At 49.3% G+C, this 24,399-nt stretch overlaps 1 protein-coding gene across 1 annotated transcript in view; it reads left to right on the top strand.

Annotated features, from left to right (window-relative positions):
• LOC119301065 (histidine-containing phosphotransfer protein 2-like) overlaps positions 1-24,399 on the top strand; it is a 48,864-nt gene that overhangs the window by 12,471 nt on the left and 11,994 nt on the right. Inside the window, exon 6 of the mRNA XM_037577967.1 lies at positions 7,732-7,755. Within this exon, the coding sequence (XP_037433864.1) occupies positions 7,732-7,755 (24 nt within the window). The remainder of the gene's footprint in view (positions 1-7,731; positions 7,756-24,399) is intronic.

Below are 24,399 nucleotides of genomic sequence, written 5' to 3' on the forward strand. Positions count from 1 at the left end.
GGATTTTGTTAACTTAGGCGAGTACTTGGACTGCAGCTAAGCCTCCGAGTGGAAGGCTGACTTACCACTCGGTAGGATTTTTAGAAAACTTAGGCGAGCACTGGGCTGCAGCTAAGCCCCCGAGTGGGAGGTTTGCTCTCCACTCGGCAGGATTTTAGAAACTTAGGCGAGCACTGGGCTGCAGCTAAGCCCCCGAGTGGAAGGCTGGCCTAACACTCGGTAGGATTTTATTTACTTAGGCGAGTACTTGGACTGCAGCTAAGCCTCCGAGTGGGAGGCTGGCTCACCACTCGGTAGGATTTTGTTGCAACTGAGGCGAAACGGATTCGCAGCTAAGCCTCCGAGTGGAAGGCTAGCTTACCACTCGGTAGGATTTTTTACAAGCTTAGGCGAAATGGATTCACAGCTAAGCCACCCGCTGGGGGACAGATTTGTAAAAGCAATAACGATTACTAAGAAAATTACGAAACTCTTTGTCTTTGATGAAATACACTACAGGAGTACTTTTATTACAACTCATTCGAGTGAAAAACTTAAGTATAAAAAGGGCGGAGTAAGTCCGCGTTCGATGCTCTGGGCTCGTCGATCTGGTGCTCGACATTGTAAAGGCGGTATGCCCCATTATGGAGAACTTTGGTGACGATGAAGGGACCTTCCCAAGTAGGAGCAAGCTTGTGTGGTTTCTGTTGGTCCACTCGGAGAACTAAATCTCCCTCCTGGAAAGCTCGACTCTTCACATTTCTGGCATGGAAGCAACGCAAGTCCGGCTGGTAAATGGTCGACCGGATCAAGGCCATCTCTCTTTCTTCTTCTAGAAGGTCGACCGCGTCCTGTCGGGCTTGCTCTGCTTCATCTTTGGTGTACAGTTCGACTCGGGGTGCGTTGTGAAGCAGGTCACTCGGCAAAACTGCTTCAGCTTCGTAGACCAAGAAGAACGGAGTCCTCCCAGTCGACTGGTTTGGCGTGGTCCTTAACCCCCAAAGCACTGATGGAAGCTCGTCGACCCATGCACCGGCTGCATGCTTGAGGTCGCGCATCAGTCTGGGTTTCAACCCTTTGAGAATTAAGCCATTTGCACGTTCTGCTTGTCCATTCGACTGGGGGTGAGCGACCGAGGCATAGTCGACTCGCGTACCCTGAGATGTGCAGAAAGCTCTGAATTCTTCAGAGTCGAAATTCGACCCATTGTCTGTGAAGATGTTGTGTGGAACTCCATATCTGAATACCAACTCCCTGATGAAGCTGACGGCGGTGCCGGCATCCAGATTCTTCATGGGTTTAGCCTCAATCCACTTAGTGAACTTGTCGACTGCTACCAACACATGGGCGTAGCCGTTTCTGCCTGTTCTCAGAGGTCCAACCATATCCAGTCCCCACACAGCAAAGGGCCAGACGAGTGGAATGGTTTTCAAGGCTGAGGCGGGTTTGTGTGACATATTGGAGTAGAATTGACACCCTTCGCACTTGTCGACGATCTCTTTCGCCATCTCATTTGCTCTAGGCCAATAGAAACCAGCTCGGTATGCTTTAGCCACGATGGTCCGAGAAGACGCATGATGGCCACAGGTTCCCGAGTGGACGTCATTGAGAATCATTCGACCTTCCTCTGGTGTTATGCATTTCTGGCTGACTGCAGTCGCGCACTTTCTCTGTATAACTGTTCCCTCATAACGGTGAAGGCTTTGGATCGACGGACGACCTCTCGAGCCTCTTCTTCATTCTCAGGGAGCTCTTTCCTTATAATATAGGCGATATAGGGCAATGTCTAGTCGGGAGTGATGACCAAAACTTCCATGATTAAGTCGACCACAGCTGGGACCTCGACTTCAGTCGGATCTGTGGCGCTTTTGGGCCGCAGGACTTCCTCAGTGAAAGGATCTTCTTGAACCGACGGAGTGTGAACATGCTCCAAAAATACACCACTCCGAATGGCTTCCCTCTTGGAACCTATCTTCGCCAAGTCGTCGGCTGCTTGATTTTTCAGTCGGGGAACGTTATGGAGCTCTAATCCCTCGAATTTCTACTCCAGCTTTCTGACTGCATTGCAGTATCCAGTCATGGCTGATCTTCTGACATCCCACTCCTTCATCACTTGGTTGACCACTAAGTCCAAGTCGCCGTAGACCATGAGGCGACGGACGCCGAGTGAAATGGCTATACGCAACCCGTAGAAGAGTGCCTCGTATTCTGCTTCATTGTTGGAGGAATCAAAGTGAATCTGGAGTACATATCTGAGCTTATCTCCTCGGGGGAAAACCAAGACCCCTCCGGCACCGGAACCATTCAGCATTTTGGAACGATTGAAGAACATAGTCCAGTGCTCCGAGTGAACTTAGGCCGGTAACTGCTGTTCAGTCCACTCGGCGAGGAAATCTGCTATTGCTTGGGACTTGATAGCTTTCTTTGCCTCAAATCTGATATCAAGGGGAAGAAATTCAATCGCCCATTTTGCCACTCGACCAGTTGCGTCTCTGTTGTGCAGAATCTCTGATAAGGGGGCGTCGGTGACGACTGTGATAATGTGGTCAGAGAAGTAGTGGGCAACTTTCTTCGTGGTCATGTAAATCCCATATACAAGCTTCTGATAATGAGGGTATCGTTGCTTGGACGGGGTCAGGACTTCGGAAATGTAATATACTGGGCGCTGAACTTTGAAGGCTTTTCCTTCCTCTTCCCGCTCGACCGTAAGTACAGTACTGACGACTTGTCCTGTGGCTGCAATGTAAAGCAGCAAAGGCTCTTTGCTGATCGGGGCAGCAAGCACCGGCTAGGTGGAAAGCAGGGTTTTTAACTCTGCAAACGCTGCGTCAGCTTCAGGAGTCCACTCGAACTTGTCTGACTTCTTCATCAGTCGGTAAAGGGCCAATGCCTTTTCACCGAGGCGAGAGATGAATCGAATTAATGCGGCCAAGCATCCAGTAAGTTTCTGGACATCGTGCACACACACGGGGCGTTTCATTCGGAGTATAGTACCAACTTTTTCTGGGTTAGCATCGATTCCCCGTTCGGAAACAAGAAAACCGAGTAACTTTTCGCCAGGGACTCCGAATGTGCATTTTGATGGATTAAGCTTGATATCGTACCTCCTGAGGTTGGCAACTGTTTCAGCTAGGTCAGTCAGTAGGTCGGAACCTTTTCGTGACTTGACCACAATGTCATCCATGTACGCTTCCACATTCCGACTGATTTAAGTGAGTAAACACTTCTGAATCATCCTCATGAACGTGGCTCCGGCATTCTTGAGGCCGAATGGCATGGTGACATAGCAGAAGCACCCGAATGGGGTGATGAAAGCCGTTTTGATTTCATCGGGTCCAAACAAACGGATCTGATGGTACCCGGAATAAGCGTCCAAGAAAGAAAGTCGCTCACATCCTGCAGTTGAATCGACTATTTGGTCGATGCGGGGAAGAGGAAAATGATCTTTCGGGCAGGCCCGATTGATATGCTTGAAATCGATGCACATGCGAAGAGAATTGTCCTTTTTGGGGACCACGACGACATTGGCGAGCCACTCGGAGTGGTAAATCTCTCGGATAAACTCTGCTGCTAGGAGCCGAGCCACTTCTTCGCCAATGGCCTTTCTTTTCTGGACGGCGGACCATCGCAGATGTTCCTTCACAGGTTTTGCTTTCGAGTCGACTCGTAGACGATGCTCAGCCAGTCCCCTGGGTACACCCGACATGTCAGAAGGTTTCCATGCGAAGATGTCCCAGTTCTCAAGGAGGAACTAAATGAGCGCTTCTTCCTATTTGGGGTCGAGTGTTGTGGAGATATGAGTCGGAGCAGCATTTGGGTCGGTCGGGTGGATGTGAACGGGTTTTGTCTCAACGGGCGAATGAAACGCTGATTCCGTGGCAGGCTTCTTGGCTCGCAACAAATCACTCGGGTCTGCGTTCCTTTGGTGTTCCTGCCACTCTTCTGCCACCATCTGAGCATTGGCAATCTTTGAGCCCTTCTGGAAGCACTCATCTGCCTTCTTGCGGTTACCAGTGAAAGTGATCATGCCTTTAGGGCCTGGCATCTTTAGTTTGAGGTACACGTAACAAGGTCGAGCCATAAAACGTGCATATGCTGGTCTGCCCAAAATTGCATGATAGGCACTCTGGAAGTCCACAACCTCAAATGTCAGCTTCTCCTTGCGGAAATTCTTTGAATCGCCAAAAACTACATCAAGGGCAATCTGGCTGAGTGACGCGACCTTCTTGCCAGGAATGACTCCATAAAAACTCATATTGCTCGTGCTCAGTCTGGACATCGGAATGCCCATACCTTTTAGTGTCTCAGCATACAGTATATTCAAACTGCTGCCGCCATCCATCAACACTTTGGTCAGTCGAGTGCCTTCAACGACCGGGTTGACCACCAACGCTTGCCTCCCAGGGGTGGCTATGTGCGTGGGGTGATCAGATTGGTCGAACGTAATGGCAGTCTGAGACCACTTCAGGTAATTGGGTGTTGACGGAGCAGCCATGTTCACCTCTCGGTTAATAACTTTCAGTCGGTTTTTGCTCTCAACATCGGCAAAAATCATCAAGGTGGAATTGACTTGCAGATATTCTCTGTCACTATCCTCCTTGTCCTCAACTTTGTCCGACTCTTTTTCTTTGTCCTTGGACTGTTTCCCTTGAAACTGCTGTATCAGGAGTTGACATTGTCGAGTGGTATGCTTCGGGTAGATGAAATTACCCTCTTCGTCCTTCTTGGTGTGGATGTGACATGGCAAATCCAACACGTCATTTCCTTCCTTATCTTTTACCTTCTTGGGGTTCCAAGGCCCCTTGGGTTTCCCTTTGAATTTTCCTTGCTTCAGGGCCAAGGCTTCTCCAGGTGCGGTTGGCTCAGCTTTACGCTTTTTCTTCTGACTGGAATTTCCACCTCCGGTGTCCTGGGCGACTGACTTGTGTTTGCCGCTCCGGAGCCGATCCTCTTCTTCACCATTGGCATATTTGGTGGCTAATTCCATCATTCGACTCAGAGACATGTTTCCGGTTCGACCGAATTTCAGGCTTAGCTCTCTGTTCTTTACGCCCTCCTTGAAGGCGCAGACCGCCTGGTGGTCGGATACATTTTCTACCGTATGATGCAGCGTGATCCACCTCTGGATGTAATCTCTCAGAGTCTCATTCGACTTCTGTACACAAGACTGCAGCTCTGTCAGCCCCGCTGGCCGCTTGCAAGTTCCTTCGAATGTCCTGACAAACACTCGGGAGAGGTCCTCCCACGTGTAAATGCTACTGGGTGCCAACTGATTCAACCATGCTCTGGCTGAACCTTCCAACATGAGAGGCAAATGTTTCATGGCCACCTCGTCATTTCCACCGCCGATCTGTACAGCCACTCGGTAGTCCTCAAGCCAAGTTTCGGGCTTGGACTCACCGTTGAACTTGCTGACCCCAGTCGCCAACCTGAAGTTGGGAGGAATCACCGCGACTCTGATGGCTCTGCTGAAACACTCTGGTCCGGAGACGTGCACTCGGCCGCTGGTGGGTACATCTCTGTCATTACCCTCTCTATGGGCTCTGTTCCGGTCGACCAGACCTTGAACGATGATGGATCTTGCATCAAAGCCTAGTTCTCTGGGGTCGACTGGAATTCTTCGCCCGCCACTGTACTGGCGTCTGTCGTCCTGCTGTCGAGGCATATATGATCCACCCCTCCGGGGAGGAGTGGGCACTCGACGTCGATCGTTGCGATCGACTCGGTGATCATCCTGCTCATAGTTCCTGTACTATCGTGTCGGTCACCACGCCCTTCACGCCTTGGGGGCGATCTAGGGCTATGAGCCGACTGGACCGTATTTGCCGCCACGGACCTGCTATGCATCATGTTCCGCGAATGCGATACAGCTGAATTCTGATCTCCAGCTGCCCGGAGCAAATCCCTGATCTGCAGCAAGCCTCTGCCAGCCTCTGACTGGGAAGGCTGAATCGACTCTGCTATATGTGTTGCAGCTGCTAAATTCTGGATTGGAGTGCGGTATACCTGAGTCGGAGGTTTAAAGAGTTGGCGTCGACTGGAGTCCGGAATCCGTTGCCGCGCGCGCTCGTCGAGTGCTCGCTGAAGGTTCTCCAGCCGAGTGCGCTCAGCCAGGTTGGCCAAGCACGCATCCTCTAAGGCGCGAGCCTCAGGGGTTTCTCCAACGATTGGAGTATGAAGCGCATCCATGTTCCGGCGGCGAAGCTCTTCCCTTTGCTGTGAGTCGAGGGGCTCGGGATGGTACTCCTCATGGTCGTGCGACGGGTCGCCTCCGCCGTTGCCTCCCTCGGTGCCAGGAAAACCGGGGGGAATGTGCGGTCCATTGACCATCAGGACCTCCGCCACTGGATCACTGCTGTCGCATTCGGATGCAATCTCTGCGGAGCCAGTCGACAGGTCGAACAGGCCGTAGAGAGATTCGTCGGGCTCGATTGCCGCAACTTGGGTAGTGGTCGACTGGCGAGCCACTGCATGCCTCACCCACCACTGAAGCCTCGACCGACCGGAGCGCTTACGCCAGCGGGAAGCTGGGAGGGAGGATGACACGAAAACCGGCCGATACTGAGTCGACGGTTGCCGCAGAAGGACGCCGCGGACGCATGCTCGAAAATGTGTAGCTCAGCGGACCGGGAGCGCATCCACGTCGAGCGGGGCCTCCTGCAGCCAGGCAGAGTCATCGGCGATGAATGTGAGTGCGCCGAGACGGATCTCGCGGCCCTCAACCAAAACTCCACCTGAAACCATGATGATGGGAATCGAAAAGATTGCAACTTCTCCAACAAGTCGCTAAGACACCTGCCCCATGGTGGGCGCCAACTGTCGTGGTTCTAAGTCTGACAGTAGAATGGGGGGTAGGTATGGAGAGGCAAGATCCTAGCTATTGGAGCAGTTGTACACACGAGTGTTTAACGAGTTCAGGCCCTTCTCGGGAGAAGTAACAACCCTACGTCTCAGAGCCCGGAGGCGGTCGACTGGATTATGTTTGTGATAGTTACAAGGGTGCGAACCCTTCTACCAGTGGAGGGGGGTGGCTTATATAGAGGATGCCAGGACCCCAGCCAGCCCACGTAGCAGAGGGTTAAAGTACATTAAGGCCTGGCGTTACTGGTAACACCCTACATAAAGTGTCATCATGACCATTAAGACTACTTAATTACAGACCGTTTGGATACAGAGTAGATCTTGAACTCCTGGTGGTCGAGTGAGTCTTCATGGTCGAGTGTCTTCAGGTTCATCGAGTGTCTTCTAGCCGGTCGAGTGGAATCCCTCTTGGTCGACTGAAAGACGGATTCTTCCAAGAGATGTCCTAGGGAGGGTACCTTGGACTGGTCCATAACCCTATCCTAGGTACATGACTTCATCAGGTAGCACTTTACGTAATGTACCTATCTAGGCTTTGGACTTCCAGTTTCACGCTATTATGATAATATTTGGATTGGTCGTATATTATTCAATGTAAAAAAGAAGAACCTTGATATTATTCTTGTCTCTGCTTAAATTTATCTGCCAATATATTGTTTGGCTTTTGGAGCACTTAGGTTGTGATCTTTGAAGGTCCCGTTTGGCTGTCGAATATTGTTTTCTTAATCTTATCATAACATTTTGGCCATCTAACTCGGTTCCTTATGTTCCCAGATTAAGTTTAAAAAGTTGATATCTGCCAAGTACCAGAATAAGATAAAGACTACCTTGCAAAATGGCTGATTTGTAAAACCATGTCGTAATCATTAGTTTATTCTTCTTTTGATGCAGCTAGAGCAGCAGATCGCATCCTTGGTTAGTATGTGGTAGTAATCAATGGAAAAAGAGCATAACATCGTGAGATTCCAGGCACAATGGCGTGTCTGTATCTCTGAAGTATTTGTGTTGTGTTGGGATTTGGTCGAGCACACGGAGTCACATGGCGATTCTTGCTTCGGAAGTTGGGGATCACAAACACCCTGCGAATTGAACTTGTTGTCTTTTCTATCGACTTACGTGTTTGTCAACTCTATATATCTTTGTGTCATGAATAGCGTCATGAATAGCTCATAGGTCGTGTGTAAACTGTTGGAAATATGAGCAATTTACCGAATGATTTTATTAACAGAAATACTAGATAAAGCATTACTAGTATAGCAGTGATAAAACAAGCCATGCGATTTGAAAAGAAGAAGGTAAATAATATCTTCATATATGAGCTACAACCGATCATCTCTAGAGCAGCCAGTAGATCAAGATGCATATATGAAGTAGAGCCTAACATGTGTAGGGAAAACACTAGAAGAAGGAACTATTGCAGGACTTCTAACAGGAAAGATAAGAACACGTACTAGACAGCAGCCGGAGCAGAGGCACTGGACTTGGGGTCGGTGTCCTCCATGTCGTCGAGGAGGTTGTCGACGTTGGGGAAGTAGTCGTCGTCCAGGAAGTAGTCGTCGGAGTCTGGGGCGTCCATGACGAAGAAGTCAGTAGTCGCGCAGAGCGCTCCCCAAAAACCATATCACCCTTCTCCCGTACAGGACTCAAAAGGTTTGGTTCTGTAGGCCTACTGTCCCGACATGCGGTGCACGCCGCAAGCCGGGATGAGGAAGAACGTAACAGCAGTGCAGTGCTCAGGAACTTGTGGCGAGAGGAGGAAGAGATTCTGGTGCGTCTCTCTGAGAGGAGCGACCTCCCTTTTATAGGCGCAAGAGAAGGAGGCGAGAGGCTGCGCCGGGAGGGGCGCGCCGTTCGGATTCAGTGTCCATGGACGGAAAAAAAATGTTTCAGCTTTCGATTGACCTTTCGTATACCCATAGTGCGTGGCAAAAATTTAGACATCGGCTCAGCTCATTCCTGCAACCCGCGGCGCGGCGCGGCGCGGCGGGCGGCAGAGGAGGAGCGCGCGTGGATGTCCCTCTTGTTCTCATGCTCATACAAGTGGGGAAGGAGCCTCGCTTATAAAGAGGTCCAACTCCCACTCAACTAGCAATGTGAGACTAAACATTAGTAGTATCCCTTGCCTTGCACAAATGGGCTAAGTGGGCCTCTAGGATTTAATTAGGAATTTTTGAAATAGTTATTGGGCTGTCCCAAAATAGACTAAATTCCAGCAACCCCCCACCAGATCCCAGAGGCACACAAAATTTGCCTTTGGTTCCAAAACACTGTTTTATATACCGGTGCTGCAGTGGAGACTGTTAAGTTGAACTTCCACCTAGAACTCTATGCTACACTAGTAAGCAACTTGAACAGTGGACTGGGCCTTGAACTGCAAGTTGTCTGCGAATCTAGCTTCACATAAAGCCTTGACCGATACGTGGCTACCGTGGGTCTTCCCTGCGGGTGGAGCTTATGCGTCATACTCCGAGACCTTTCATGAGTTTACTAGAGAGAACCCTACTATCATAGATTGCGACGTTTAACAATCAGACTCATATAGGTGCGTTCTTCAAAAGATGTTCTGCAGGACAACATCTTTGCTTCAAAGAGCCACTTAGAACACATTAAGATATACATCAACCTGCCATGCAGATTAGGAGAATATTGCATCTTCATGGAGTGGTATTTTTAACAATAAGGATACTCTCCTCCTAGTTGACCAATAACTTGTCTTCCACATCTAATTCACGGGATCTCCGATCACAAAGAATAGGTTACCACTGTGAACAACTCATATTGTGGGTCTCATACCCATCTCCCTCGATGCATTATCTATCACATTACATGATAGACCCTTAGTAAAAGGATCTGCCAGATTTTTAGACGTTTGGATATAATCCAATGCAATAACTCCGGAGTTTTTCATTTTTCTGACAGACTTTAACCTTTTCTGAACATGTCTTGATGACTTCATGTTATCCTTTGAGCTGCTCACTTTAGTGATCATAGTTTGATTGTCATAGATTATAATTATACCCGGTACAGGTTTCTCAACAACCGGCAAGTCATACAAGAGCCGACGAAGCCAATCTGCTTCGACCGTAGCTGTATCTAGTGTTGTGAGTTCTGCTTCCATTGTTGACCTCGTTAAGATGGTCTGCTTGCAAGACTTCCAAGGAACAGCGCCACCTCCATGAGTGAATACATATCCGCTCGTGGCCTTTATCTCATCAGCATCTGAGATCCAATTTGAGTCACTATACCCTTCAAGCACCTTTGGGTGCCCAGTGTAGTGAATTCCATAATTTGCAGTGCCTTTCAAATAACGCAAAACTCTCTCTATAGCTTTCCAATGCACATCTCCTGGTTTTGAGACAAACCGGCTCAGTTTGCTAACAGCAAAAGAGATGTCAGGTCTTGTAGCACTGGCTAAGTACATAAGCGAGCCAATGATCTGTGAATATTTCAATTGGTCTCTAGCAATTCTCCGATTCTTTCGAAGCAACACACTAGCATCATATGGTGTTGGAGATGGCTTGCAGTCACTGTAGCCAAAGCGACTCAAGATCATTTCCACATAGTGGGATTGAAGCAATGTAATCCCACCATCATCGTCTCTCAACAACTTGATGTTTAGAATGACATCAGCCACTCCTAAATCCTTCATCTCAAAACAGCGAGATAGGAAATCCTTGACCTCCTTAATAACATTCAGCTTTGTTCCGAAAATCAGTATGTCATCAACATACAAGCAAAGCATAACTCCCTCACCCCCACCATGGTGATAGTACACACATTTGTCAGCTTCGTTCACAACAAAGCCTGCAGCTGTTAAAGTTCTTTCGAACTTCTCATGCCGCTGTTTGGGTGCTTGCTTGAGTCCATACAAAGACTTCAGCAACTTGCACACTTTCCCTTCCTGACCATCTATTACAAACCCATCCGGTTGTTCCATATAAATTTCCTCATCCAACTCTCCATTTAGGAAAGCAGTCTTAACATCCATTTGATGAAAGAGAAGACCATGTGAGGCAGCTAGTGAAAGTAGAACTCGAATAGTGGTCAGTCGAGCCATAGGTGAGTAAGTATCAAAGAAATCTTCACCTTCCTTTTGGGTATAACCCTTAGCCACTAGCCGAGCCTTGTACTTTTCGATAGTACCAGCAGGCCTAAGCTTCTTCTTGAATACCCATTTGCATCCTATAGGTTTGCACCCATAAGGACGATCAGTTATCTCCCAGGTTTCATTCGCCAAGATGGAATCCATCTCGCTACGAACCGCTTCCTTCCAGTAGTCAGCATCTTCAGATGCATAGGCCTCTGAAATAGAACTGGGAGTGTCATCTATGAGATACACAAGAAAATCATCACCAAAGGACTTTGCTGTCCTCTGTCTCTTGCTCCTAGTAGGAACTTCATTGTTCTCCTCCACAGGACTTTCAAAGTGTTCCATCGAAATGGCAGGTTCAGTAATTGTAAATGGTTCCTGATTCGATGAACTAGGCATCTCCTGATTAGATGAGGTAGCCATATCCTTCATGGGAAAAATATCTTCAAAGAAAGTCGCATCATTCGACTCCATGATCGTACCGACATGCATGTCAGGTACCTCAGATTTTACAACCAAGAATCTATAGCCAATGCTATGAAAAGCATATCCCAGGAAAACAAAATCCATAGTTTTTGGTCCCAGCTTCCGCTTCTTTGGAATTGGCACATTGACTTTCGCCAAACAACCCCAGTGTTCGTAGATAAGAGAACTTTAACCTTTTCTTCTCCCATTCCTCGAATGGACTTATCTCTTTGTTCTTTGTGGGAACTCGGTTTAGGACATGACAAGCAGTCAATATCGCCTCCCCCACCATGCCTTGGAGAGACCCGATGTGTCTAACATGGCGTTAACCAAATCAGTTAGAGTACGGTTCTTTCTTTCGGCCACCCTATTTGACTGAGGTGAGTAGGGAGGCGTCCTCTCATTGATTATACCATGTTCCACACAAAAAGCATCAAATTCATTGGAAAAATACTCTCCACCACGGTCGGACCTAAGCCTCTTGATTTTCCGATCAAGTTGGTTTTCCACTTCAGCTTTATAGATCTTGAAAAAGTTCAAAGCCTCATCCTTAGATTTCAGAAGATACACACGGCAGTATCTAGTGGACTCATCAATTAACGTCATGTAATATTTCTTTCCACCTTTTGTCAAAACACCATTCATTTCACATAGATCTGAATGTATAAGTTCTAGTGGTGCAAGATTTCTCTTCTCCGCAGTCACGTGAGACTTACGAGGTTGCTTAGCTTGCACACACACTTGACACTTAGATCCCTTGACAGTGGTGAAACTAGGGATTAAGTTTAACTTCGCTAGTCGCGACATGCAACCAAAGTTAACATGACAGAGACGTGAATGCCACACATTTGATTCACTATTGTTGCAAATATGATTAACAACTTTATTGCAAACGTCTGATAAAGATAAACGAAATAGGCCTCCTGACTCATATCCTTTACCAACAAAGGTTCCATACTTGGATATTACAAATTTATTCGACTCAAAGACAAGCTTATAGCCATCTCTACACAGAAGAGATCCGCTAACAAGATTTTTATTGACGGAGGGGACATAATGCACGTTCTTCAGCCGCATGATCTTCCCCGAAGTAAACTTCAGATCGACCGTGCCAACACCACGAACAGAAGCACTTGAACCATTGCCCATTATCACGGTTGAAGTCCCTGCAGTCTGATAAGACGAAAACATGGAAATATCACCGCATACATGCACATTAGCACCCTGTGTCAATCAACCAATCAGGAGAACGACATACTGAAAGAATAGTGGGAAATATACCAGACCCAGCATCCTTCATGTCAGTGTCTCCAATGACAACATTAGCGGTCTTGCCGCCTTTCCCAGGATGACGCTTGTCATAGCGATTGGGGCAACTAGGAGCCCAATGATCAGGATCTCCACACACATGACAAGCACCTTTCTTCTTGTCACTCTTCTTCTTGAAGTTCGTGTGTTGTACAGCCTTGTTCTTCCCATCAAACTTTGCTTTACCATCAAGCTTGTCCTTGTTCTTGAACTTGTGGGACTGGAAGTTTTTCTTCTGTACCAGATTGGCACTAGATCCTCCCTCAATACCTCGAGCACGTGTGTCCTTTGCTCTCGCCTTTTCTTCCACATCAAGAGTACCAATGAGATCCAGAACGGAAAACTCCTGTCTCTTATGCTTCAGTAAGGTAGAAAAGTTCCTCCATGAAGGAGGAAGCTTAGTGATGATACCCCCGGCAACAAACTTGCCCGGTAGCATGCAATTGAAGTGCTCAAGTTCTCTAGCAAATGACTGTATCTCATGAGCCTGCTCAACCACGGAGCGCTCTTCAGTCATCCTGTAATCATAGAATTGCTCCATGATGTACAGCTCAGTGCCGGCATCCGAGACCCCAAACTTGGTGAGGGAGTCCTGGATTAGGGGGTGTCCGGCTGGCCGGACTAGGACCTTTGGCCGGACTCCTGGACTATGAAGATACAAGATTGAAGACTCCGTCCCGTGTCCGGATGGGACTTTCCTTGGCATGGAAGGCAAGCTTGGCGATACGATATGAAGATCTCCTCCCATTGTAACCGACTCTGTGTAACCCTAGCCCTCTCCGGTGTCTATATAAACCGGAGAGTTTTAATCCATAGGACGAACAACAATCATACCATAGGCTAGCTTCTAGGGTTTAGCCACTCCGATCTCGTGGTAGATCTACTCTTGTACTACCCATATCATCAATATTAATCAAGCAGGAGTAGGGTTTTACCTCCATCGAGAGGGCCCGAACCTGGGTAAAAACATCGTGTCCCTTGTCTCCTGTTATCATCCGCCTAGACGCACAGTTCGGGACCCCCTACCCGAGATCCGCCGGTTTTGACACCGACACTTGGCCTCAAGTGCGTCCCACATATCTTTTCCATTTTCAATTGACGCATAAGCATCAACTATATTCTCACCAAGAACACCCAAGAGAGCATCCTTAAACAAGGTATCCATTTTCTGAAAAGCTTGTGCCTGTTGGTCATCTTGCTCTCCTTCAGGTTTGCCAGGAGTGGCGTCATAGAAGCTCATGGTCTAAAACCATAAGACTGCTCTCACGCGCCACCTCCAAGCCGGACCTCCAAGCCGGACACCCGCGGAGGGGAGGATGTCGCCCAAACCATGAACCTAAAGTCAGGCAGCAGGCCCGATTCATTGAATAATGTCCAAGAAAGCAAGATTCCGAATTACGAAACCGCTTGGCCCCTGAATCTTACATCGGGCAGGGTTCCGGATTTAATTCCACCCGCCCACCCAACTATGCGGGATTTATCCCTAATACGGCAAGAGCCCGGTGAAACAGTACACCACTACTGGGCCAGATTCCTCCTGGTTATGAAGAGGATAATGGACTGCCGCGAGAAAGAAGCAATTTCACTCTTCTGTCACAACTGCACGGATATCGGAATCCTCAACGCAATAAGTCGCCGCGAAATTACACGATTCGCCGACTTGACATCCATAGTACGAAAGTACTGTGCGACTGAAAGCGTTCGGAAAACCGAAGATAAATTCTGGGACAATCCGGCCCCGAATACAACAACAGTCCAAAACAAAAGGGCGTATTATCGCCAGGCATCTAAGCCAAACATCAAAAAACAAAAACCCTCTACAGGGTACGGGACCGTACTGGAAGGATGGCTCAATGGACCCTGTAAAATTCATAATTCAGGGGAAGCCACACCAACACACAGCCTTAGAGCATGTCGGATACTACGGCAGGTGGCCCAAAGTGGCAAGGAGCTTTTAACTCCACCACCCGAAGAATACCTCCCCAGTACAGTGTCGACAGACTTTGAGACCTTCACATCAAACAATGCAAGGAAACGAACGCTCCGCAACCTTGCCGAAGTCTACCAAGTAGCAACAATAAACCCATGGACTGACACGGCTATCACATTTAATGCCAGTGACGAACCTAAATTCTGGACAGCCCGAGCACCAGCCGCATTGGTCCTCAGTCCGATAGTGGACGGCTTCCGACTCACAAAGGTACTCATGGACGGCGGCAGCGGACTCAACCTCATCTACGAGGAAACCCTGCGAAAAATTGAAATTGACTGGAGCCACATTGAGCGAAGCAACACAACTTTTCGAGGAATAATTCCAAGCCGGGAAGTGTGCTGTTCAGGAAAAATCACATTGGATGTGGTGTTCGGCACGCCGGATAATTACAGATCCGAGGAGGTCAAGTTTCAAGTGGCCCCATTCAGCAGCGGATACCACGCTCTGCTAGGGCGAGAAGCATTTACAATTTTCCAAGCCATACCCCATTACGGATACATGAAGCTCAAAATGCCCAGACCCAACGGAATCATCACTCTCGCAAGTGATCCAGACATAGCGCGCCGCGCTAAAAACAAGACAACCGCACTGGCCCTGGAGGCTTTATCCGAGGCCCTAGCGGCCGAGGAACTAACTGCGTTGCGCTCCATGGTGGACAGGGACGATGAGATACTAGACAAGAGATCCAAGTCCACCTCTTTCAAACCAGCAAACGAAATAGTCAAATTCCAAGTCCATCCAACAGACCCTACAAAAACGGCCTCCATCGGGGCACAACTAAAACACGATGTAGACGCCGCACTTCGAGACTTCCTGCGAGAAAATTGGGACATTTTCGCCTGGCACCCCTCAGATATGCCAGGAATCCCACGCAGGCTGGCTGAGCACAGCCTGAACATCCTAAAAGGGTTTAAACCCGTCAAGCAGACTCTACGGCGTTTTTCCGAACCCAAGAGACAAGCCATGGGAGAGGAGCTAGCAAAAATGCTGGAAGCCGGATTCATCAGAAACATAAAACATCCGGACTGGCTAGCAAACCTGGTGATGGTACCAAAGAAGGACAAATCTTGGCGCCTATGTGTCGATTTCGAAGACCTAAACAAGGCCTGTCCAAAGGACCCTTTCCCACTCCCCCGAATTGATCAAATCATCGATGCCACCACAGGACACGACTCATTGTGTTTCCTCGATGCATACTCTGGCTACCACCAAATCAAGATGGCAGAGTCAGACCAAGCCGCAACGGCATTCATCACCCCATACGGCCCATTTTACTTCAACATGATGCCCTTCGGGCTCAAGAACGCTGGCGCAACATATCAGCGCATGATTCAGACATGTCTGGCCAACCAGATCGGCAAAACAGTTGAAGCATACATAGACGACGTGGTCGTCAAAACAAAACACGTCGATACTCTAGTAGACGACTTGAGGCTCACGTTCGACAATCTCCAAACATATGACATTAAGCTCAACCCGGAAAAATGCGTTTTCGGCGTACCAGCCGGAAAGATCTTGGGCTTCATCGTATCTGGTAGAGGAATTGAAGCAAACCTAGCCAAGATTCGAGCTCTGTCACAATTGGATACCCCAAAGGACCTCAAACAAATAAAAAATTGACAGGATGCATGGCGGCTCTAAGCCGCTTTATCTCCCGCTTATTAGAAAAGGCATTACCCCTCTATCGCCTCCTGAGGCGCACTGACTACTTCAAGTGGACGGATGCTGCCACGGTCGGACTCGAAGAAATAAAAGCCATACTGGCAACAAATCCGGTCCTGGCCGCGCCCAACATGGGCGAACCAATGCTATTATACATTGCGGCAACCCATCAAGTTGTAAGCGCGGTGCACGTCGTCGAACGAGAAGCGGACAGACACAAGTTCCCCCTCCAAAAACCAGTGTACTACGTGTCCACTATACTAACTCCATGCAAGTCACGGTACCCGCATTATCAAAAGATAGCGTACGCGGTGTTCATGGCATCCCGGAAGCTGCGACACTACTTTCAAGAGTGCTCCATAACAGTGGCATCTGAAGTACCCCTTAGCAATATTATAAACAACCGCGACGCAACGGACCGGATTGCCAAATGGGCCATCGAGCTCCTCCCGTTCGACATAACCTACAAGCCAAGGCGAGCTATTAAGTCGCAGGTTTTGGCCGACTTCATCGCCGAAAGGACTGAAGCCGAACTCCCTAAAGAGTTCGGCGCATACTCCAGCTGGATCATGCACTTCGACGGCTCCAAAATGTTGGCTGGCCTGGGGGCTGGCGTTGTTCTGACGTCCCCAACCGGAGACACAGTTCAATACGTACTTCAGATAAAGTACACAGATTCCAACAACGCAGCCAAATATGAGGCCCTTTTACATGGCCTCCGGATGGCAGTCTCCATGGGCATTCAGCGCCTAGAGGTCCGTGGGGATTCAAACCTCGCAATATCCCAAATAAATGGAGACTTCGACGCCAAGGATCCGAAAATGGCAGCTTGCCGCAACGCCATCTTAAAGATGTCAGCTCGGTTTGAGCGGCTGGAATTTCATCACATAGCCCAGGAAAATAACCAGGCAGCAGACGTGTTGGCACGCATTGGCGCCAAGCGCGAGGCCGTCCCTCCCAACATCTTCCTAGAAAGGCTGTTTAAGCCATCTGTATTATGGGAAGGCGAATCCGGAAACAATAGCCCGGACACAACTACACCGCCCCCTACCGAACATTCTGACACAGTTGGGGGCTCCGCCAACGAAACAACGCCGTCAACCCACGCAATAATGGTAGTCATTGCCCCTTGGACAGAACCATTCCTAGCCTACCTTACTAGGCAGGAACTTCCTGAGGACCAAAATGAGGCCCGCTGCATAGTGCGGCGATCTAAAGCCTACAAAGTCCATGACGGAGAGCTTTACAAGAAAAGCACAACCGGAGTCCTTCAAAGGTGTATCTCCGAAGAGCAAGGGAGAGACCTTTTGGCTGAAATTCACGCTGGACTTGGCGGGCACCATGCCGCAGCCCGGGCCCTTGTAAGCAAGGCCTTTCGTACCGGATTTTATTGGCCAACGGCCCGGGCAGACGCTCAGGACTTAGTGCAATGATGTGTTGTTGCCAGTTATTCGCCAACCAAAGCCACATGCCGCCTACCGCCCTACAAACTATACCCATTACCTGGCCTTTCGCGGTCTGGGGGCTTGACATGGTCGGACCCCTTAAAGGAGGAACCCGCAAGCAAAAATATGTACTGGTCATGGTGGACAAATTCACCAAATGGATAGAAGCCAAGCCTGTAAAGACGGCTGAATCCGGACCAGTGATAGACTTCATATCCGGGGTCGTACACCGTTACAGCGTCCCCCACAGCATCATAACTGACAACATCACAAACTTCACGGCCGATGAAGTCAAACTTTGGTGCAAAAACATGGGCATCAAGCTCGACTATGCTTCAGTCTATCACCCTCAAACTAACGGTCAAGTCGAATGGGCCAACGATCTCATTATGAGCGGCATCAAACCCAGACTAGTGCGATCCCTCAAGGAATCTAACACGCACTGGGTAGAGGAGTTTGACTCCGTACTCTGGGGGCTGCGGACCACGCCGAATGGTACTACCAGATTCATACCATTTTTTATGGTATACGACGCAGAGGCAGTACTGCCATGCGATATAATCCATGACTCACCTCGAGTGTGCATGTACGAAGAAAGAGAAGCCGAGCTCGATCAGCAGGACAGCTTGGACGCATTGGAAGAGGAGCGCGACGTGGCAAAAGCCCGTTCCGCATTCTATCAACAGCAGGCTCGAAGATACCAAAGCAGAGAAGTACGGGCTAAAACCTATAATGTTGGCGAACTAGTTCTACGCCTGCCGGACAAGAAAAAGGATAAATTAAAGCCCAAATGGGAGGGCCCCTTCATAATCAACCAAGTACCGACCGGCGGAGCGTACCGTCTGCGAAACGCATCGGATAACCGACTCAAGCCGAACCCATGGAGCGCAGCACGCCTACGAAGATTCTACGCCTAGCGCCGGACTCCGTGTTCGTTTCCTTCCTCCGTCCCTTTTGTTTTATTTTTTATTTTATTTTTTGGCAGTCCGGGATTTTGTTCCTTCTCCCTACCCCTTTTTTCTCACAAGCACTTAGGGGCTTGCCTGTGCATTGTTCGCACATACCCGGCGCGCTACCTGCGCTCATAATACCTGGGGGCTTCTTTACCAAGAAGTTTATATAAAACGGGCCTCATGCCCAAAACATGTGTGATGCTTCCGCATGAACCTTTTATACACCATTATATGCATCGATATGACTTAAGTTTTGGCCAAGCTAGGTTGCCTGGCTCCTGTGCTTACCCCTACGTTCCCGTTCGTTCGGCTAGGTGGTAAAGGGAGCACCTCTGAGATTGTTACTGCCGGATCAGCCGAATGTGTACCTCAGACTGGGTGAAGCCGAAAGCTAGCGTTCTTAAGGGAATATTCGGTCGGTGAACTAAAAGATGATCTTTCGTATTTATTCATTCGCCCCTAGATGATTTTCTGCTCTTTCTGGCAGTTCGGACATGCACTTTAGGGCATGCCTCCCAGGGAAAGGAACCCCTAACGGAACTATTCTCCCTGGAAGATGTTTCTTACTAACCATGTAATATAACATAACTAGTTGGGCACTTGTCTGCTAAAGCACTTATGACCCCTACGCCTTGTCCCCATGCATGCCCCGGTTCTTACATAATCGAGAGGGTATTCAGACACACTCTGGACTATAGGGTCCAGAGGTCGAAGCAAAAAGGTCCGCAATGACAAACGATCTACAATCCGGCTAGAAGGCATTTGTTAATGTCATTTTTTTACAGAGTCAATTCGACTCGGCATATTCTTCTTCGATACCATCCAACAGGCAGTCTAATTTACAGTCCTATTGGGAATACTTTGCAGCCAGCTCCACCTGACCATATGCTAAGCTAACTGGGATCTCCTTTCCGTCCGGACCTATCGGGCCGACCTCGGCCATGTGGTTTGGGTCAGCCTTCGTGTACTGAGTCTTCACCATGGCCCAGGCCTCCCTGGCACCTTGACGGCAAGCTGATATCTTCCACAACCGGAAGCGCTGACGCACTCCCTCCAGCTTCTTTGTAAGCTCCTCAAGGCCTTCGGGCACGGAGAGGGATGGCCACATAGCCTGGATGACGCTTTGCATTGCCTGCCGAACTCGTTCGTGTAGTTGCAACAGCTCGGGAAGAAGGTCTCCGGTTGAACCGGGCATTTCCTCCATAGGACGACCCGTTAGCAGACCTACAGACATAGCTCTGTTAATTGACTTCCTCGCCGAATTCTTTTTTCGAAGATTTTTTCAAGCACTTACTAAAAATGCCGCGTCGAAGTCGCCGATTCTCCTTCACGGCAGAAGCCAGCTGAACACGAACATCTTTCAGTTCCTCGCCCAGCTGGGTGTTTGCGTCTTGAAGCTTGTTCTTCTCTTGCCTCACCCTCGTCAGCACGCTCTCGCCAGCCTTTAGTTGGCATAGGAGTTGTTGCTTGTCCGGATTTCCTCCGGCCTCATCTGCATTATTATCGTTAGGGTTGCACGCCTGCCGCATTTCGAAACGGAAGTATCTTTCGAAGCATATATTACCTGCGGGCGTCCCCGGGACATTTTCTGAAGCGGACAATGCGGCCTCGAGCTGGGCCTTGCACTCTTCGAGCTCCTGGGACAATTGCGTATTCTTCTTTGTAAGACATTGCATAGCACATGATCCTTCAAACAGTTATCTTCACTGTTTCAAGTCTCGGGGGCTACTGACATATATAACCTTGAATTCTACTCACCTGTATGTCTTTCACATACTACTTCGTGGCTCTGGCTAGACCATTTTGAGCAGCATGGAGATACGCATCTCCTGTATTAAAGGCGTCCAACGCCTCTGGGGAAAAACACGCGTCACGAAGAACAGTCCGGCGACGCCTATGGTTCAGGGCACTCTCCACCTCTGAATTGGTGGCAGATAGCCCGTCGGTGTCCTCTGTCGGAGGAGCGCCCAAGGCGCCTCCCATGTACGCCTCCGCTTCCGGACCCGGCCTCGAACCTTGGCCGGTGGACATAGTCCGGCGGGCTCTCTTCTTTCTAAGAAAATCATGAGCATTAGTAAGACTCAAGGGCATAAATCCTAGGCGTCAAATTCGCACGCCATATCATTGCGCCGGAATCTCGATCTGGTTCGCACTTCTTTTTGGCCTGCCTGGTTTCGGTGGCCGTTGTTGGCTGCTCACCTTGGGCTCGTCCTTCCACCTCAAGGATTTACCCTGCGAAACGCTATTAGTTTACGGCATGCAATATAAAGCACGAGAATACGGGGACTTCGACCTTAGTCACCTTGGAGGCTGGAAGTAGTCCGGGATAGTCGGCCGTGATGGCCACCAAGGAGTTATCCTTGCTCAATTGATGAAATACTCCATCAATCAACTCCACGCATAAGTCCGGATCTTCTTGGGAGTCCGCATCGAGGGACCGTTCTGGGTCCTCGGGTTGTGGAGCAGGGCTGTTTATTTCCTTCACAGCCTGGCGCAGCTCCTGCGTTTAAACATTACTACACTAAGTACTCAACCACGGGAATTTCAAAAGCGGATGGGCAAGTGACAGTGTCCGCTCACCCAACTAGGTGGATTGTACATGGAGAATCCGCCTTCCGGGTTGACACGGAGGAATCCTTCCTCTTCCCCCTTGTACAAAGCGGATAAGATTCTTGTTAAAGTGGCGGCCGAATCTGGCCCCTTGCGACCGCACCGGGTAGCATCATCCTCCCCGTTGAAATCCCACATGGGTGGCCTTTGTATTGAAGCGGCTGCACCCCTCGCGTAACGCATATGGCCATGACCTTGATCATGGTCAGTCCGGAATGAGCCAACAACCTTATCCGACTCATCAGGTACAAGACGTCCCTGTCGGCTTCCCTCTGAGGGTTCCGCGGGCACCAACTCCGGTGCTTCTTCAACGGGGCATTATTGAACTCGGGGAGGCCGATCCGTACAGGGTCCGGCAGGGGGACGTCATCTATATAAAACCACTCCGAGGGCCAGTCTTCGGACGCCCTCTTTGGGGTACCGGATAGATATTCGGTCCCGGCGATGCGCCATAGTTCGGCTCCGCCCACCTAATAAATAGACCCCTCCTGAGAACGGGGCACCAGGCAAAACAACCTCTTCCACAACATGAAATGGGCCTCCACACCCAAGAACAGCTCGCAGAGGGCCACAAAGCCCGCGATGTGCAATAGGGAGGCAGGCGTGAGGTTATGTAACTGGAGGCCGTAGAACTCCAGCAACCCTCGGAGAAACAGATGAATCGGAAATCCTAGTCCTCTCATCAAATAAGGGATTAAGCATACCCGCTCTCCTTGAGAGGGATTGGGGACGCCCTCCGCTTGCTCTCCGCCGCTATAGGCGGCAATCCCGGCTCGAACTGGGACCATATATGCAGGGGGGAGAAGCCCTTTGGACTGAAGCACTACTAACTCGCTATGCGGGACGGAACACTGCCCCCAATCTACGGGCCGAGGGCTGGAGGGGAAAGAGGAGGAGCGGCACCGACTGGCCATGATGGAATGGATCTCTATTAGGGGCGCTCTGATGAAGACTCGCGGTGGGAAGATGGTGCGAATTGGATCTAAATCCCCGTCTCTTTTATGGGCGGCTCATTAACGCAACCAGGGGGTAAGTGAAAAGAAAATCCCCTTGCTTTTCGCATTCGTTTCACACGTGGAAGATGGTCATTATGGGGCACAGAAGCCGAGGAGGACAACACGCACTAGGAACCGGACACTATTCGACGGATACAGGGAATTTGAAGGAGAACCCACCTTGCAATGCCGGAGACAACTTGCGCGCCGGACTCGTCGTCATTGAAGCCTGGTTCGGGGGCTACTGAGGGAGTCCTGGATTAGGGGGTGTCCGGCTGGCCGGACTAAGACCTTTGGTCGGACTCTTGGACTATGAAGATACAAGATTGAAGACTCGTCCCATGTCCGGATGGGACTTTCCTTGGCGTGGAAGGCAAGCTTGGCGATACGATATGAAGATCTCCTCCCATTGTAACCGACTCTGTGTAACCCTAGCCCTCTCCGGTGTCTATATAAACCGGAGAGTTTTAGTCCATAGGACAAACAACAATCATACCATAGGCTAGCTTCTAGGGTTTAGCCACTCCGATCTCGTGGTAGATCTACTCTTGTACTACCCATATCATCAATATTAATCAAGCAGGAGTAGGGTTTTACCTGCATCGAGAGGGCCCGAACCTGGGTAAAAACATCGTGTCCCATGTCTCCTGTTATCATACGCCTAGACGCACAGTTCGGGACCCCCTACCCGAAATTCGCCGGTTTTGACACCGACACTTGGCCTCGAGTGTGTCCCACATATCTTTCCCATTGTCAATTGACGCATAAGCATCAACTATATTCTCACCAAGAACACTCAAGAGAGAAGCCTTAAACAAGGTATCCATTTTCTGAAAAGCTTGTGCCTGTTGGGCATCTTGCTCTCCTTCAGGTTTGCCAGGAGTGGCGTGATAGAAGCTCATGGTCTGAAACCATAAGACTGCTCTCACGCGCCACCTCTTATAGTGGATACCCTCAAACATAGGAGGTCTCATGGAAGCAGCAAAACCGCTCGGGGTAAATTGCCTATAATAAGGTTTTTGGATTGTTGGAAATATGAGCAATTTACCGAATGATTTTATTAACAGAAATACTAGATAAAGCATGACTAGTATAGAAGTGATAAAACAAGCCATGCGATTTGAAAAAGAGAAGGTAAATAGTATCTTCATATATGAGCTAGAACCGATCATCTCTAGAGCAGCCAGTAGATCATGATGCATATATGAAGTAGAGCCTAACATGTGTAGGGCAAACACTAGAAGAAGGAACTGTTGCAGGACTTCTAACATGAAAAATAAGAACACGTACTGGACAGCAGCCGGAGCAGAGGCACTAGACTTGGGGTCGGTGTCCTCCATGTCGTCGAGGAGGATGTCGACGTCGGGGAAGTAGTCGTCGGAGTCTGGGGCGTCCGTGACGAAGAAGTCAGTAGTCGCGCAGAGCGCTCCCCAAAAACCTTATCACCCTTCTCCCGTACATGACTTAAAAGGTGCGGTTCCGGAGGCCTACTGTCCCGACCTGCAGTACACGCCGCAAGCTGGGATGAGGAAGAACGTAACATCAGCTCAGTGCTCAGGAACTTCTGGTGAGAGGAGGAAGAGATTCTGGTGCGTCTCTCTGAGAGGAGCGACCTCCCTTTTATAGGCGCAAGAGAAGGAGGCGAGAGGCTGCGCCGGGAGGGGCGCGCCGTTCGGATTCAGTGTCCATGGATAGAAAAAAATTGTTTTAGACCACTAGTGCAGAACCGGGCAATAGCACCGGTTCGTAAGGCCCTTTAGTGCCGGTTCCATAACCGGCACTAAAGTGTGGGCACTAAAGCCCCCCCCCCTTTAGTACCGGTTCAGCATGAACCAGTGCTAAAGGGAAACCACGTGGCACGAGCCAGCTCCAGGGGCCTAGAGCCCTTTAGTACCGGTTGGTAAGACCAACCGGTACTATAAGGTTTGGGGTTTTTTTTAGTTTTATGATTTCTTTTTCATTTAATTTTGTGTTTCCATTTTAATTCTTTTTCGTTTGCTGGTATTTTACGATACTACACATTGTACACGTTATGCAT

Source organism: Triticum dicoccoides, chromosome 1B (assembly GCF_002162155.2).
Source record: "Triticum dicoccoides isolate Atlit2015 ecotype Zavitan chromosome 1B, WEW_v2.0, whole genome shotgun sequence".
Lineage (NCBI taxonomy): Eukaryota > Viridiplantae > Streptophyta > Magnoliopsida > Poales > Poaceae > Triticum > Triticum dicoccoides.